Raw genomic sequence first — 17,097 nt, 5'->3', positions numbered from 1 at the left:
TCGCCATACAATATCATGGACATGACTCAATATGATTTATCTGTAGTGAAGGAGCTACTATGATTTAGATGTGTATCTTGTATGATTGAAAATCTATCCCTTTTTCCAAATGTTGAAGGCTGAAGATGACTGACTACTCACTCAACCACACAATGAAATGAAGAAACAAAGAGAGGCTGAAGTTAATCACAATATTTTTATTGGAAAAAGTTAGATTTTTGTAAAACATTTCACATCCAAGTTATTGTGTGAATGCTGAAAGGCATTGACACAATAGTGATCCAAATCTTTATTAATATTCTGACTTGATTGCTGCCATGCCATATCTCCTGCAATCTCTGACCGATCTGAACTGTTCAAATATCAAACGTGCAGGTTGTTCACAAGATTTTATGTTTAAAGTTTCCGAATAAATCACAAAACTACAAAAAAAAAAAAAGTCCCACACACAGCGGATGGGAGAGGCACCTCATGGAGATCGAGGGAGTTCCCTTATCACTTCCTTCAGCTTTACAGTTCAGTTCGTCATTCAGATGGGTCTGTGCAACCATCATTCAAAAAAATTTAAAAACTCAAACAACGAAGTACTGATTGCCATCCAATTGTCTCAACACTGCCAGATTTTATAGTGTCACAAAAAACGATGATAAATAAAGGGTGTGATGTCAAACTTGTGTCCCATTTCTGGAATGACAGTAAAGATCACTCGGCACAGTTCATGAAGCTGCTCTTGAACTCACAGGACCCAGTAATTGAAGCAGGTGCAATGCGCATGCGCACAAGCGAAACGTCCTTTTAAAGAAAATATAAAGTTCAGACAATTTAGGACGCTTTCGCGTCATAAAAAATTAATAAACTCAAAAGCACAGTGTATTTGTGTTGTGTGTGCGTCAGTGATGCGGGTGTAGCGTGTGTCTGGAGCTCTGAGCGTCAGTCTCTGGAGTCTCTTTCACTGACGCTCCGGTAAATTAAAAGGCTTGAAGACGGAAGTGAGCCGCGCGCTCCCGATCTCCAATCCCGGCCGCTGGACGCTGCGCATGCATGTCAGTCTATGGATGTCTGCTCACGTGCGTGGTCTACACCTATGATTGTTTCCCGAAGATAGTTGGGGGCTTTCGTTTGCCTGTGGGTCTGTCCCTCTGCGGCATGGCGGCGGCGGCGGCGGCAGAAGAGGCGGAGGAGTGCGGTCGGAGCGGCGGCGGCGGCGCTGCGCAGGCAGCGCTAACAGGTGACGGAGAACCGGACGAGGCCGAGGAGTTCACCTGCTCGGCCTACTGCACCGAGCTCTCCCGGCGGCAGAACGAGCAGAGGAAGGCGGGGCAGTTTTGCGACGTGACCCTGGTGTTCAGCTCCGGAGGGGCGGCGGCGGCGGCGGCGGAGGCGGAGGAGAGGGTCCAGACCCTGTCCGCCCACCGCTGCGTCCTGGCCGCCGCGTCGCAGTACTTCGCGCTGCTGCTGGGCGGACACTTCACCGAGTCCCGGTCCCGGAGAGTGGAGCTGAAGGAGTGGAGCTCAGCCTCCGGACCCGAGCCGGACACCGTGGAGAGAGTCGTCCAGTTCATGTACACCGGGGAGGTGCGAGTGAGCGCCGCCAATGTGCACGACGTGCTGGAGCTGGCTGACAGGTGAGACCGCACACACGGAAGTGTTGGGGAGGGTCTGCTTCATCTCTTTGTCATCAGAATGAAGCTCTAAAAAAATCTGACATTTTTAAGATATCTCCTGTGAGCATAGTTTCAGAGAAGTGCCCTGATCACTGATCTTTATTCTTGGACAACCAACACTAGAGCTGCTTGTTGATCATTAGTAATTGACTTAGAGAATTTCTCTGATTCAAGTGAGGAGTTTGCATGTTCTCCCTGAGAACTCAAACTCAGTGTGAGGCCATTATAAAGTATATAGTTTAACACGTCATATAAAGTCAGATTGGAGCAGCATTTTGCTTTACAGGTAGATCTGGTCAAGGTTGATAGGTCATAAAAGTGGACGGATACAAACGGCCATTATGAAGAGTTGACAGCAATGAGATTATGAATCCGCAGTTTGATTATTAGAGTAGTTACCTGTTGCCCTTGGAATTGATTCCTCATGTTTATATAAAGTGACTTTTAGCCTCTCCAGGACACACGTTTACTTGAGTAGGTTTATGCTTAGTTGTGCTGTGATGAACAGATTGTGTTATATTGACAACTTCTGTGTCACTAACCGCCACTCGCACTCCCTCCCGGTGATTATGTGGCGAGGATAAAAGCCTCTTCAGAGTACGCTGTAAATAAATAATCAACTCTGTTTCTTGCGGTTAGTAAAAGGTTTCTGTCAGCATGTTTCTGTGTGATTACTCGTGTTCTGGTGGATTTGACCTGTGTCCAGGCTGAATGTGGGTGGAGCTCTAATGTCTGGCCATTTACAAAATAACATCAGCTGAAGGTGTCACACCCTTACAGGTTTGACAACATGGCAGTTGACAGTCTCGCACAGTATGCAAACCTCATACAGCAGCCAGATTTCAAAATAGGCCTTCTTATTCAGTACATCCGGCGCTGCTATGGATAAACGCCAATTCCCATGAGATTACCGTAGTTGGTTTACTGATGAGCCACTGATGATCAGACAAACTGCCAGCATGAATTAAACCTGTTGGAAGAGTTTGACTTGAAAGACTGAAGGAGTCTGATGAGCTCTTCCGCCCTTCAGGTTCCTGCTGGGGCAGCTGAAGACCTTCTGCGGACACTTCCTGATGAAGAAGCTGAGCCTGTCAAACTGCGTGGCCGTGCACAGCCTCGCCCACATGTACACGCTGGACCAGCTGGCTCAGGGCGCCGCTCAGATGATCCGGAGGAACTTCCACAAAGTCGTCCGCAACGAGGAGTTCTGCTCGCTGCCGTTCCACCTGGTGCGCGACTGGCTGCGTGACCCAGAAATCACGGTGAACTCCGAGCGGGAGCTGTACGAGGCCGTCGTGAGATGGGTGCGCCACGGCGCCGACGAACGGGAGGGGCACTTCGAGGAGCTGTTCGGGCTCCTGAGGCTGCTGCAGATTGCACCTACGTACCTCACTCGGGTGGTGAGGAAGGAGCCGCTGGTTGCAAACAGCGTAGCCTGTCAGCGGCTGGTGGAGGACACTGTGGAGGTTCACGCCGTTCGCCACGAGAGCCTCAAGTCGGCAGACCCGGAGCTCGACGCCTCCCACGTGGCGGCGGTTCAGCCGCGGTTCGGCCAGAACATGGACGTCATCCTGGTGGTGGGCGGTGTCTCGGAAGGGGGAGACTATTTAAGCGAGTGTCTGGGGTATTTCGTGGCCGAGGATCGTTGGGTCTACCTGCCCCACATTCACAACCACCTCGACGGGCACGCCATCGCCGCCACCGAGGACCATGTTTACGTGGCGGGCTCCATGGAGCCCAGCTTCGCCAAGATGGCGGAGCGGTACAACCCCAGTCTGAACAGCTGGGAGCCGGTCAGCAACCTCGGCACCCGCAAGCACTCGTTCGGTCTCACGAGTGTCAAAACCGTCCTCTACGGGATTGGCGGCCACGGCAACTTCAGCCCAGGCTTCAAGGACGTGACGGTGTACGAACCGGAGCAGGACGAGTGGCTCAATCTGGAGCCGGCACCCAAAATCCTCCGGGACGTAAAGACGGTGAGCGTGGAGGATCGGTACGTTTACGTGACGGCCAGGACTCCTGTGGACGTGGACAACGACGACGGACTGAGCACCGTGACCATGTGCTACGACACAGAGGGCCACAAGTGGCAGGACGTGGACTCCCTGCCGCTCCTCGACAACTACTGTCGTTTTCAGATGGCGGTGGCGTCCACCAACTTCTACCACACGGCGTCCTGCTGCCCCAAGAATTACAAGGTTCCCTTCGAGGCGGCGCAAGAGCAACTAAGCGGGAACGTCTCGGACGACATCCTGGACAGCCTCCCGCCGGAGGTCCTCAGCTTGGAAGGCGCGGCCGTCTGCCACCTGGCCGAGGACATCTACGTCATCGGCGGCTGGAGGAACAGCAACGACGTGGACAAGCAGTACCGCAGGGAGGCCTACTGCTACAGCGCCGAGAGGAAGCGCTGGACGCTGCTGCCCCCGCTGCCGCAGCCGCGCTGCCGCGCCGCGGCCTGCCACGTGCGCATCCCGTACCAGTACCTGCACGGCTTCCAGCGCTTCCCCATGCCGCAGAACCTGGCTCGCCAGAGGGACCGCACGCAGCAGATGCAGCAGATGCACCGCCGCAACCGCGTCAGCCTGCGCAGGCAGCTGCAGTCTCAGATCGAATGCTGAGACGCCGTCGTATTTGCACAAGTCTCAAACTATGCCCTGAATACGAAGCACTCCATCCATTGAATAAATGCCTTCTGGTTATCTTTGGGTTTTTTTTTCTTCTTGTTTTTGGACTTTATTTTGTGTGAAAAGTCTGCCTGGGTTTTTCCTGAAGCTGCTTTGTGGAGAAGGAACAATTAATTGCCTTTGCAAACAAACAAACAAAAAAAAAAACCAAGCTTGTCAAGCTTTTAATTTCTTCAATCTGTCATCACTGCTTTGGCCTTACATTGTTAACATTTGCCTTACGTTCTCCTGCTAGCAAACGACACTGTGACTGCTGCCTCTTGGGGGGGTGGGGGGAGTTAATTGATTTTACGAATTGGAAGAGCTTAGTTTTTCTTTCTTTCTTCTTCTTTTTGTTTTTAAATGTGGTCTTTGTTAATGCTCAACAGTAAATGATGTCAAACATTTTTTCACTGTGCAGACTATAACATAACTAACTGCCACAGATATTATCTTTAATATTTGATTAGCAAATTAAAACTATTGTGACGTACGTCAGAAGTTATAATAATCAGTGGTAATAGTCACTTGGAACTGTTGTCGGCTTTTAATTCTTTTCTACCTCTAAATGTAACTATATTTTGTGCTGCAAGTATAAAAGTTGATCTTTCACAGACAATCATACACCAGTTTTTTTGGGGGGGGATCAACAGTTTGATTTTTGGGGCTTTTACAGATTATACACATCTTTTAGCATTTTCAATGAATGCAATGTTTGTTTTGTTAAAAAAAAATCTCTTTACTTCACGGATGTGACGGTTGAATGGGTCAAAATATAAACTACATGGGAAGCTGTTGTGAAAGAGTTTTATACTTGAAAATCTTGGAATCTTTTTGGATTTATTTGGTTTGTTGGTTTAACAGGACTCATCTTGAGTTTTGGACATTTGCACTTCTGGCGGGATTTTTTTCTGCATCAATGTCTCGGTGATGGAGAGCACAAAGGGACGACTAAATGTATTAAATACACGTCTCTCTTCTAAACGCACTAATTCATCATTTCCTGCAATAGAGACATTAAGAATTAACTGACTGTCATTTTGGTGCATTTCTATTGCAGGATTTATATTTTAGTGAAACTGAAATATCAACCCTGAACATTTCCAATTAATTTAACGCCACAAAGAAAACTATTTACATATGCTAATTTGGATTTCAGCCATTTTATTTATCCATTGTAGGTATTATATACATTGACATTCATTTATTTGGATTCTTAACAAATCTGATGGGAAAAAAGTCTTCAGTCTGATCTTAGATGAAATGCACAACGAAATGTTTCTGTTTTACTGTCATTTAAGTGTGATCAAATCTGCAGTTTTGTTGTCTTTTCTGAAAATAAATGTTTTAGAAGTGTACGCATGCTGGTTTGTTTTACTTCAGTTGTATTTCTCAAATAACTTTTGGCGGCATTATTTTTTCTTTACACAGAGAATGATATATTTGTTCTGGTTAAGTTTCTTCACACATACACATGATAAAGACAACGGAGTCTCGGTCTGGTCATCCAGCAGCAGGGAAGTCCGATTTCACACGCTCAATTTTGAAACCCAAATATGTTGCTTTAAGTTGAAATAATACTTGAGATACCACCAAATTGACGTGTTATATCAGACAGAGTCACAGACCCTGAAGCTGAAGACACAGATTAAAGAAATACAAATTTGAGAGTATAATGGAAATAAAATATTGATGAAAATGCAACCAGGAAGCTGGTAAACATATAAGATCCTCTTAAATTCAAACATTTATAATTAATTTGTATTTGTGTTCTGAGTACATAAATACAAATTGATGGTATAAAAATGCAAACTGCACTTTTACAAGTGCTTCAAACCTTTTTCACCAATAATGCCTCCATAATTTAACGACCTCACGCCAGTTAAAACATATTGACACGCGCTATTCTCCTCCGCACTCTCCTCTCGGCTTCCGTCAATGTGGCGTAAAACGTGTGACGTCAGTATAACAACAACCTGTCATGACAACTCCTATGGGGCGAAAATAATCGGTTGAGATTCGATATCAAATTATGGATAACCTGTTCTACCTGGATGTGAGAGTCGACCTCTGAGGTAAGGACAACAGACCGGATCTTCGCCACGGACGCTAATGTTCCGACAAAACCCTAAACACTCACGATGTGTAGCGAACGAGCTAACCTAGCATTAGCCGCTATCTGGTTGCTGTGCCTTCCAGGCGGCGTTACGAACGATAAATGTTCACATGAGTCCCGTCAAACCTGCAATAACTATGGTGCCGACAGCCACATGCTCGTTGTGGTTATAAATTCGTGGCTGCGGACAAAAACATGTTGGAGAAACAGTTAAGTGTTCGTGCTAGTTTTCTGACCGGCGTAAACCGACATCACAGCGCGACTGAAGTCAGCTTCCGACTCGATAATTAAAGGGATACTTGTGGTCGAAATTCATTTTTTTTAATTAAAAAGCGTAATAAATCTATTAAAACTTAATATACCTTTAACCTCACCTTGCTTTAAAACTGGCATGCTATTGAAAATACTTCAGCAGTTCATCATCCACATCAAAAACACTCAATTGTAAACTGAGTTACTATCGAAAGGGAGTTTTTAATTGAATATTAGATGCTGTTGATACTTATATAAAAACCAGCATTTTCACAGCAAAGACTATTTTATTTTTCTATGAAAAGCACGAATGATGTTCAGCCACATTTAATTTTGGAAATGAAAAATCAGATAGATTATAGGTCCATAGAATTAATCCCACCTGTGTGGATTCTGCAGATATAATTTCTCTGCATTTTGCAAAGAAATGGAAGATTTGAAGACATCTGAATGAGTCAAGGAACTTTTTCTCTCCATTTTTGCGAGATAACAACATAGTCAATAAATCCAGATCATCCACTTCAGTTGTTTATGTAAAGATGTAAACAGATCATTATGTTAGATGGTATGTGCTACAACCTGCTTTGTATGAGGGCTGCACAATATTAGGGCAACAACATACTCTATGTATGGTCGAGTACTTATGTGGGAAATTTGTATAGGGACAAAATCCAGGGAACAGTTTTTCCCTTGTAGTTTATGAGAATGAATGTTGATGAAAAGAAGGACTAAAACTGGATATAATCGACTTCATTCTTAAATTCTAATATGACCGTTGCAGACTATATGTAAAGACTCACCAGGTATTCTATTAGAAAAATCATCAGACGAGCACAAGAAGAGTGTATACATCCCATCAGCTGATAAATATAATGGGCTTTTTATTAATATAATGTGATAAATATTCATAATTGTGGCATTTTATTTAAAAAAATACAGTGTGGGAGTCAGATAGTTTGAGTGCAGCTATTTTTGACAAATCAGATTCTTTGCTGATAACATAGTTACTTTGCTTTGATTTAGCGTGACATTCCATTTCTGAATTCAAGCTTTCTGCTTTGATTTCCAGTTTAATCCAGAACACCAAACTTTAAATAAAGTCGTCCCCCCCCCCCCCCCCCCCCCCCCCCCCCCGAGCGAGCCAATGGGTGCTACACACGTGAGGCCAACTTCCGCCCCGTCAACAAGGTTAGCGGCGTGAATAAAACATCACAAGAGATCCGCTGCGGACTAAAGTAATCCGTAATGTCACTGCGCGTCTCCGTGCCGCTTTAACAGCTAACATCGTGCATCATTCCTCCGTATTGCGCTGAGACGAGCTCCGTCCGCTGCTCGGCGCGTTAGCCGGGTGATGCTACCGGAGCGTCGGCGGCGGATCGTGGGTGTGAGCGAGCTGATCGTTATAGTCCTGCTGTCCGTGGGATGAATAGTTAATTCTCTCGGGGGCTCGAGCCAGCTCGTCGTGTGTGTGTTTTGTGCGCAGTCAGCGTGTTTATCGGACGGTGATCGGAGCGGCTTCAGACGCCGCTGCGCCCCGGCACGCGCATTGCAGGTGCGCGATGATGCGGGGAAGCGACCGCTGAACTTTTATTAATGTGCCTCTCTCTCCTCGAGCTGCGCGCGATCCAGGACGGACAGGGCTTTCTTGGACCTGTCACATAGCCAGCCGGAGAAACGGGGAACAGGATCGGGAAGCAGGGCGAGGCGGGCCCCGCGGAGCCGGTGGAGAAGATGTCCGGCAGCCCGGAGAAGAGTTCCACCGCGCAGGAGCTGAAGGAGCAGGGGAACCGGCTGTTCCTCTGCCGCAAGTACCAGGAGGCGGCGACCTGCTACAGCAAGGCCATCGTGAGTGACTGTCTCGGAGGCATCGTGCCCGTGGAGCTCCGTCACGTGCGTGACACTCGTTGTCTGTTTCCCCGCAGAACCGCAATCCCTCGGTGGCAGTGTACTACACCAACAGGGCCCTGTGCCACGTGAAGCTGCAGCAGCATGACAAGGCTCTGGCAGACTGTAAGCACGCCCTGGAGCTGGACAGCCAGTCGGTGAAGGCCCACTTCTTCCTGGGTCAGTGTCACCTGGAGCTGGAGAACTACGATGAGGCCATCGGCAACCTGCAGAAAGGTCAGGATCACTTTTAGGGGCGCGAAAAGTTGTATTTTCATGTCGGCTGTGTGAAACCGCCCTCGCTCTATCGCGCAATCCCCCTCACCTGTTTTTCCTCATTTAGATTAAAGTTAAGTGTGTGAAGTTCATGTTCTCTGTTCTGCCAGTCGCTTCGGCGTCAAAAAGAACAAGTAAAGGAATCGGCTTCGACTTAAAAATAAAATCTAAAAACTCTTTCACTCTGAGGCCCTTTGAAGATGCGGCGTCGTTTTTTGCATGGATTTCAAAAGTGCTGAGTCGCCGTGATGAGAGAGGCATGTCGGAAGGAGAGAAAACTATAAATGTGCTTTGGTCAGTGTTCCTTGTTGTGGATGTTTGACCTTTGCTGTGCCGAGTTTCTCTGAGAGTCACTTCTGATCTGAGGACATTTTGAAAAGACGACGCCCGAATTCACTCTCTAAGCGATTGCAATCGGGGGAGGGTCGGCCGTATCGTCAAGATTATCATTATTGCGATTTCTTGTCCTGCAGCTTATAACCTGGCGAAGGAGCAGAGGCTGAATTTCGGAGACGACATCCCCAGCGCTTTGCGCATCGCCAAGAAGAAACGCTGGAACAGCATCGAGGAGAAGCGCATCAACCAGGAGAACGAGTTGCACGCCTATCTGACCAAACTCATACTGGCCGAGAAGGAACGGTGAGGCTTGAAGGGAAACGTTGCCGACGTGAATTTCAGGGAATCGGCGAGGCGGCGCGGGCGACTTAATCATAAACTTTGCCTTTCATTCAGAGAGCTTGAAGAGTACAAAGAAAAGCAAGATGACAATCAGAACGGCGGCGACGCGGCCAAGATAGCGTCGAAACACGTGAGTCTCGGCCCCGAAGGTATTTTCCGCCGACGCGCCTGAACACGTTTGATGACATGAAACTGTGACGATCCCCAGGACAAGTATCTGATGGACATGGACGAACTCTTCTCTCAAGTGGACGAGAAAAGAAAAGTGAGTAGGAGGGTGCGTTAGCGGCGTAACCCGGTGAAAGCGGAGATCGTCTGTGTGGCCATTAGGCGGAGAGGCGTCGTCCATTAACGCGCCCGCAGCGGTGCAGCTCGCTCACGTCTTTGAACCGTTGCCACAGCAACGGGCACAAATGAGCTCGCACACACTTTCTCCGAGCGTCCAAGTTGACTCGGTGTGTGTGTGTGACTGTGTGTCTTTAGTCTGACTTTTTGCGGTATTTATTCGACTGAAACACAGCCGCGAACAATTAGTGGGGGGTGGGGGGTGGGGGGTACGCCACTAAACTGCTCCTGCTTTGATGTTTCCACGGTAACCGCTGCACCTCGGTTCCTGTTGTTGACTTGACTGAAGAGATTGTAGCGGTGAAGGTGGCAGAATGTTAATAAACAAGTAGTTTAAATCCAACACCCGTAATCGTGACCCCCCCCCCCGATTCCATTCCACCACAGCTGCACAACGGGTTGGTTTATGTCGTTTCTGAGGAAAGGAATTTGGTTAATTTTGTGCAATAAAACCGCTGGAGGAGTTTTAATACGTTTGCGCCGCCTTGGTTGCAGAAGCGAGAGATCCCAGATTACCTCTGTGGGAAGATCAGCTTCGAGCTGATGAGGGAGCCGTGCATCACCCCCAGTGGAATCACTTACGATCGCAAGGACATCGAAGAGCACCTACAGGTAAGAGCTCTGCTGGCGGCACGCTCGCCATTAAAACTCATTTTTCGATTCCTTACCACCGCTAAATTAGTAATGAGGGAGCGTTTAGTTTAAGAAGGCCAGGCTGTGATTCTCAGAAATCCATTCAGCTTAATATTGATATTTGTTCCGAGTGTTTTCCAACTTTTTTGATGTTTATCTGCACTTATTTGATACTTGGTGAGATGTGGAAGAAGTGCAGCCACCATATTCACACTTATTGTCTAGTTTAGCCTCTGATCTGCATGTTGACTTGGTTTTGTTCTGCAATTACAAGTCGACACTGACGACCACGCGTGTGTAATGAAGAAAAGTCATCATGAGCTGGGCGTTAGCCAGACACGTTAATGCTGAAAACTTGTCATCAGAGAGTAAAACCTGCAACAATTCAAGTCTGAAATATATATTCTTCAGGGGAAACATCTGGTCTTGTGCTTTCTTTAATTTTAATGCGAAACAAAAATTTTGTGGTGAAATTCACATCAGGGACAAGATAATAAGTCGTGTGTTCAGGTTGGGAAACGATCACAGTTGAAATGAATAACAATCGTCCAAATATTCAAATGTCCATTTTTTAAAACTGATCTTAAAACCCATTGTTATTCTTTGGCTTTTTACCCAAATTCAGTCTCTATTTTTATTGTTTGTAGATTGTGTTTGTATTTCTCTGTCTATTTATATACAGCGTGTTGTTTCAGCAGTTTTAAAGAGCTTTATTTTGACTAAATACGGACGTAATTGTGAAGATTAGGGGTTTCGTTTGAATTTAAGTCCAATTTTAGTCTTATTATAAAACAAACCGATGCAGCATGAACTCAAAGTAAAAAAAAAAATGTTGTGACGGTATCAAAAGAGTCTAAATGTAAAGTGTGCAGCAGATGTTTCGATGCTCCGATTGTCAAACGCTTCATTAAAATGTCACCGCCCACAAAGCCACACGTTGTTCCTCCTCTCTCCGCAGCGAGTCGGCCACTTTGACCCGGTCACCAGGAGTCCCCTGACCCAGGACCAGCTCATCCCCAACCTGGCCATGAAAGAAGTGATCGATGCCTTTATCCAGGAGAATGGCTGGGTGGAAGACTACTGAGGAGACGCCCATCATCTCTCCTTCACCCCCTCCCTCCTCCCCCTCGACGTTCAACACAAAGCCTGGACAACACGAGACTATAGTGAACTATAGTGAACTATAGTGAACCGATCACCCCCTTGCCTGGATACAAACTTTTACACGAGCGGGGGAAAAGCCGGACGATGGACTGCCTCGACGGGAGCCACGTTTCTCGACCCTCGAATCCCCACATTTCAAAGTCTGCTGTAAAACCATCCCGCTGCCCAGCTCACAGAGCCTGCTGCTCCTTCTCTCCTCTCCTCTCCTCTCCTCTACTTCCTCTCCTCTCCTCTCCTCTCCTCTCCTCTCCTCTCCTCTCCTCTCCTCTCCTCTCCTCTACTTCCTCTCCTCTCCTCCTTAAAGGGGCCACATTCTCAGGTCTCTCATGCGCCCTCCCTAATCTTCTCTTTCTCTGAGTGCCACAATCCTTAGAAAAACATCAGCATTGCACTCCAGTGCTTCACACAAGTCATCGATAAAAAACAAACAAACAAACAAACAAAAAAAGAGTCAGATTTAGGTGTTATAATTAAGACGTGAGCCTTTCAGATGGCGTTTCCTCCAGTATTTTATAGTAATTTTCCATGAAACATTTGTCCATTTCTTAATGTACATTTGTAGAAGGGGCAACAAAAATGCCAAAAAACCTGCTTGGAAGGTTGTTTGTATGCAACTTTTACACCATGACAATGAGAAAAGGAATTCCCTCACCTTCCTCACCCCACCCATGTCACCATACTGTCACCATACTGTAAGATTTTAAATAGATGAAATAGGCTTTTTCTTTTTCCTCCCTTTAGCATATCAATCACACCCGGTTCCAGACAATTGAGATAAGTTGAATGTATGCATTAAGTATTATTATGGTTTCGAGTGAATCTCATGTAATTCAAGACGCTTTTATTTCTTAAAGAAAATCGTAATAAAAGGTTTTTGTGAAAAGCCTTGAACTGAAGACAGGAAATGAATGGCGACGGCTGCTGCGTTGGAAAAAAAACCCAAGTTTGCTGGATTTTAGAACAAACATGTAAAAGAAAACGTTGGATTTGAAGAGAGACATTAGCTGTTGCAGAAAAAAAACAAACTGCTTTTGAAGAGTGGTCTGCGCTGTCCGTGTCGTGTACTGAGAAGAAAAATCATCCCGTTTGCCTGGAATGACAGTGAACTTTCCTCCAGCATGACGTGATCTTTTTTTTTTTTTTTTTTAAATCTCATAATCCCTGGAGAAGATGGCTGTGGACTCCTCACGTTAACTTTCACGCCCATTATGCCGCAGCAGCTTCTGCACACCAAGGATCCCGAGGTTTTTCACCCGTGTCACACGAAATGCTGGAAAGAGCTCCGACCATCTTCTTCTCCTTCGTTAATTTTTTTTTTTCCCCCCAGTTCACTGCTTTTGAGTTTACACACCCCCCCTCACTGTATGTGTCTGTGATGAATTTGACCCGTGGCTGGTCGGTGTACATAACGTACTGGTGTATCTGATTTTCCTCTTTTTCTTTCTCTGAGAAAATCCTAGAGCTTGAGAAACTGTATTAAATGTAGATATGTTGATAACATAAAAAAAAAGAAAAAAAAAAGCCTGATTCAGTTTTCATTTGTCTCCAATTAAACCGTGAACTTTGAGCTGGTGTGCAGTGCCGTTTCTCAAATGGACCAAGCAATAGATTCCATACCGTAGATAATGACATTTCCAACTTAAATCAATGAGATATCTTCTCACTGTGACTTCATGTGGGAAATCACAAGGAATTAATTTCCACAGCATAATCAAATAATCATCAAATAGTAAATGAGAATCTGAAATTCTAACATGTACAATATGTAACAACACGAGACGTCTTGAAAATGCGTCGTGATGCAGAATAAGTTGAAGTTGGATAGAAAGTCACCTTGTTGTCAGCCGGTTTGTTCACGTAATACCGCCCTGAACCACCAGATGGTGTAGTGGAGCTCCAAAGCGCAGAGTTTAATTGTATATTACAGTAAAAAGAACAAACATATAATGCTATTCTTACATTGACTTAAAAAAAACAAAACAAAGAAACACAATTCAAAGTTTTAGATTAACGCAGAGTGGAAACTATAGTGACTAAAACCCTGCAACCTCATATATGAACAAAAAATAAATAAATAAAATTAAAGCTGCAAGCAGCGTTGGCCGGAAGCTATCCAATCCACCTGAAAATCTCAGGTGGTACTCGGCAGGTGCCCCCGAGCCGGAATCTGGTTTTACTTCAATTCTGGTGTGAACGACACAGCGCTGATGGACAATTATTTGCTGCACCTGCCTCACGTGAGACCGGAGGTCCCGCGAACCGCCACTAGATGGCAGCGTCGCCTTATTGAACAATCAGCTTGAAGGCCCACAAACTATGAAAACGACCACACAAACGGAAGAGCGACTTGAGACAACATTCTTTATTCCCCTCCTTCCTTCCATCTTTTACATTCTTTATGCACGTGGGCATTAGACTGAACTCTATCTTGGGAAGAGGAGGAAAGTGCTTCCTCTCCTCACTGCCATGTGCCATTGTTTACAGTCTGTCACTGCATTGTGGAGAAACTCTGTTCAACCAAACCAGTTAGAACCAGAATGTGACCCAGAGTATTTTACTTACAGCTCCCACATCTGCTTTGCTCGTCGCTCTGAAAACTCTCCTGAAGAAGAGCCAGGTGTAACACTTTGGGAAGTCTTGTTGTCGATTCCCATTAAAAATCAAATTAATAAAAAATGTACTCGATTAGAGCGCAGACCTTCACCAACACCAGATCTGTCACCATGGAAACCAATGGATTAGTAATGGATGATATCTGTCACCCCCCCCCACACACACACACACACTTTGACCTCCAACCACAAACCCTAGTAATGACATCACCGCATCATGTGACATATCACAGGATAGGGAATTTAACCTTTAACCTCCATAGGATAAAGACAAATCACTGCATTACCGGTAAAAAGGTAAATCAGTGGATGGCTGTGTCACTAAATATATGAAACACCTGGAAGTCATCAACCTGACACTGAATGATGACTGTACTTTATTAATCCCTGAAGGGAAACACGGGACGATGTCAGATGTATTTGTAGACATTGATGTGTGTCTTTATTTTTGGTGTGAATGCTTCCAGATCATAGCAAACATTTATGTTAATGCTTAACACTTGACAGAGATGTAAATGTAGAAAACATGAAAATAAAAGTGATCTAGACCTTTGTTCAAGCTTCAACACGTCATTCGAAATGTGTTTCTTGATGTTTCGTGCTAAGAAGAGGAGGTGCTCACAGCCTGATGTGTTTGACGAACATTAACAGCAATCAAACACGTCCACAGAGTTATTTCTTTGGATTGATCCTTGATGATGATGATGATAATGATTATGTTCAAATACTTTTATTACTTTTGTCACTATGACCAATTCTACCTAATGTCAATACTATTTCTGTAATTTTTTCATTTTTTTCGTTTTTGTTCTGTACCTTATGAAATTATTGTTTTGTTTTAATGTATTTTATGTTTCTATATTATGGACTTATATGAGGGAAACACTACAAATTTAAATTTAAAAGAATAGTGACTATTATGGGACGTAAACATATGCAATGTTAGGAAAGTTGCTATTGTCTGGTCTTGTCATGGTACACACACACACACACACACACACACACACACACACACACACACACACACACACACACACACACACACACACACACACACACACACACACACACACACACACACACACACACACACACACACTATTGTGAGAGTGTGTGTTGCAGAGCTGATGTCATGCTCTGTACCAGGAGGGAAGAGAGACGCCAGCCAGCGGGACTGAGGCTCCGAGACACAACATTCAAGACTTCAACATGAAAATGGTAAATAAAGCTGCTTTCCTCTCTGACCTTGAGCTGTGAACTTGTGGTTCTTTGCTTGCTGACAATGGCGACTGTCCTGCGTGTGTTTCCAGAGTGCCGTGAGGCCTGCTGTGCTTCTGCTTGGCGTTGTGACGTCTGTGACTTTTGCCACTCAAGGTAGGAACCAATAACAAAATGTCATCAGTTCACTAATCATTGAACAAAATGTGCCCCGGCAATTACGTAGACTTTTATAAGTGTGGCGTTAAAAGAATGTGGAAAGAAATTTGTAAGGCACACTGATATCCTGAAATACTGAAAAAAGTATAGTTTCATTTAAGGATATTTCAAGATTTCATGTCTCTATCCTTGTGCCTGTCGGTCATTTATTTATAATTCACATGTTTGATTCAATGCATATACCTGGAGATATAAAGGGGTGTGTTTGAGGCTTTAATTATTCTTTTACAGAATTTCTTGCCCTGTAGCCTGATGACAAATCCCACTATTCATATGACAATGGCTTGGATCAAATGTAGCACAAGCATCATTCTAAGAAATGATTAATCAAGTCTGTAAATCGGATTTTTCCAAACATTATGAGTCGTCCTATTTGTGTGAGTCCAGACTGGATGGATTTCACAGTTTCACACCGATTCTTTTCTCTGGTGACCTCCAGTGGGTCTGAGTGACAAAGTCCTGGTCTTTCCTTACGAGACGGACTTCAGCTTCGTGGCCCTGGTCCCCCAGAAGGAGATGGCTCTGCGGGCCTTCACCCTCTGCATGCGCGTGGCCACCGAGCTGCCGGAGGAGCGCCAGATCATCCTGTTCGCCTACCGCACGGCCGACTACGACGAGCTCAACGTGTGGCGGGAGAAGGACGGGCGCGTCTCCTTCTACATGTCCGGCGACGGCGCCTCCTACCACCTGCCGCCCCTCACCACCTTCCGCACCAGCCTGTGCCTCACCTGGGAGTCCCGCACCGGCCTGGCCGCCTTCTGGGTGGAGGGCAAGCGCAGCACCTACCAGGTGTACAAGCCGGGCCACAGCATCCGGCCCCAGGGCAGCGTCATCCTGGGACAGGACCCCGACAAGCACCTGGGTGGCCTGGAGGCCGTGCAGAGCTTCGTGGGCGAGGTGGCCGACCTGAACATGTGGGACTTCGTCCTGTCCAGGAGCATGATCCAGGCCTGGCACTACGGACACAAGGTCCCCAAGGGGAACATCTTCGACTGGGCCGCCATCGAGTACGAGCTGAACGGGAACGTGATGGTGGTGGACGACGACTGACTGGATGGGGGGTCCAGAGCAGGAGGGGATCAGGTGTGTGAGGCCGGTGTGGGACTGATAATGATTTGTCTCCTTGTCTTTCTTTGATTCTCTGTTCTTTTTTTTTTTTTTTTAGTTAGGATGCTTCAACTGTTCCTCCTTGAGTTTCTATCGTTAACGCACATAAATGAGCTCTACCTCCGAGCTCCTCGTCCTCCTTTATAGCCTGGAATTAAAACCCATGACTTCATATGCAACACCAGAGTTTTTTCAAAATGGTATCTTTGTTAAAGAAGGTTTTTTGGCATTCAAAGCCACTTCACAGACAAACTCGGTTATACCAG

General features: G+C 45.8%; 3 protein-coding genes across 4 annotated transcripts; all 3 read left to right on the top strand.

The window, feature by feature from the left end:
• Positions 1 to 1,041: 1,041 nt before the first annotated feature.
• LOC308146158 (kelch-like protein 11) lies at positions 1,042 to 4,563 on the top strand (the record flags this gene model as incomplete). The annotated part of the gene is made up of 2 exons (XM_080517848.1): positions 1,042 to 1,625; positions 2,695 to 4,563. 2 exons carry the CDS (start codon positions 1,042 to 1,044, stop codon positions 4,280 to 4,282), a joined length of 2,172 nt encoding a protein of 723 aa, XP_080373974.1. The 3' UTR covers positions 4,283 to 4,563.
• A 1,712-nt stretch (positions 4,564 to 6,275) lies between these two features.
• stub1 (STIP1 homology and U-Box containing protein 1) lies at positions 6,276 to 13,207 on the top strand. Of its 2 annotated transcripts, none has more exons than XM_080517765.1 (8): positions 6,276 to 6,402; positions 8,325 to 8,540; positions 8,618 to 8,816; positions 9,329 to 9,494; positions 9,588 to 9,663; positions 9,742 to 9,798; positions 10,374 to 10,490; positions 11,470 to 13,207. In XM_080517765.1, exons 2-8 carry the CDS (start codon positions 8,427 to 8,429, stop codon positions 11,593 to 11,595), a joined length of 855 nt encoding a protein of 284 aa, XP_080373891.1. In that variant the 5' UTR covers positions 6,276 to 6,402; positions 8,325 to 8,426; the 3' UTR covers positions 11,596 to 13,207. The 2 variants fall into 2 exon arrangements, with proteins under 2 accessions (XP_080373891.1, XP_080373890.1); XM_080517764.1 differs by having other exon boundaries at positions 6,286 to 6,402; positions 8,310 to 8,540.
• A 2,289-nt stretch (positions 13,208 to 15,496) lies between these two features.
• Positions 15,497 to 16,774, top strand: LOC308145874 (C-reactive protein-like; the record flags this gene model as incomplete). Its single annotated transcript, XM_080517465.1, has 3 exons — positions 15,497 to 15,505; positions 15,598 to 15,661; positions 16,164 to 16,774. 3 exons carry the CDS (start codon positions 15,497 to 15,499, stop codon positions 16,772 to 16,774), a joined length of 684 nt encoding a protein of 227 aa, XP_080373591.1.
• Positions 16,775 to 17,097: the final 323 nt, after the last annotated feature.

The sequence above is a fragment of the Blennius ocellaris genome (genome assembly GCF_963422515.1).
Source record: "Blennius ocellaris genome assembly, chromosome: 21".
Classification (NCBI taxonomy): domain Eukaryota; kingdom Metazoa; phylum Chordata; class Actinopteri; order Blenniiformes; family Blenniidae; genus Blennius; species Blennius ocellaris.
Note: the sequence above shows the minus strand (reverse complement) of the source record. Positions and strands in the feature narration are given on the sequence as shown.

What these genes read in the sequence shown, in the direction of transcription:
- stub1 (XM_080517765.1), top strand. Translation starts at nt 8,427, where the DNA reads ATGTCCGGCAGCCCGGAGAAGAGTTCCACCGCGCAGGAGCTGAAGGAG. An exon ending in CATCGGCAACCTGCAGAAAG is followed by an intron (nt 8,817 to 9,328) that starts GTCAGGATCACT and finishes CTTGTCCTGCAG; the next exon opens with CTTATAACCTGGCGAAGGAG. An exon ending in AAGTGGACGAGAAAAGAAAA is followed by an intron (nt 9,799 to 10,373) that starts GTGAGTAGGAGG and finishes CCTTGGTTGCAG; the next exon opens with AAGCGAGAGATCCCAGATTA.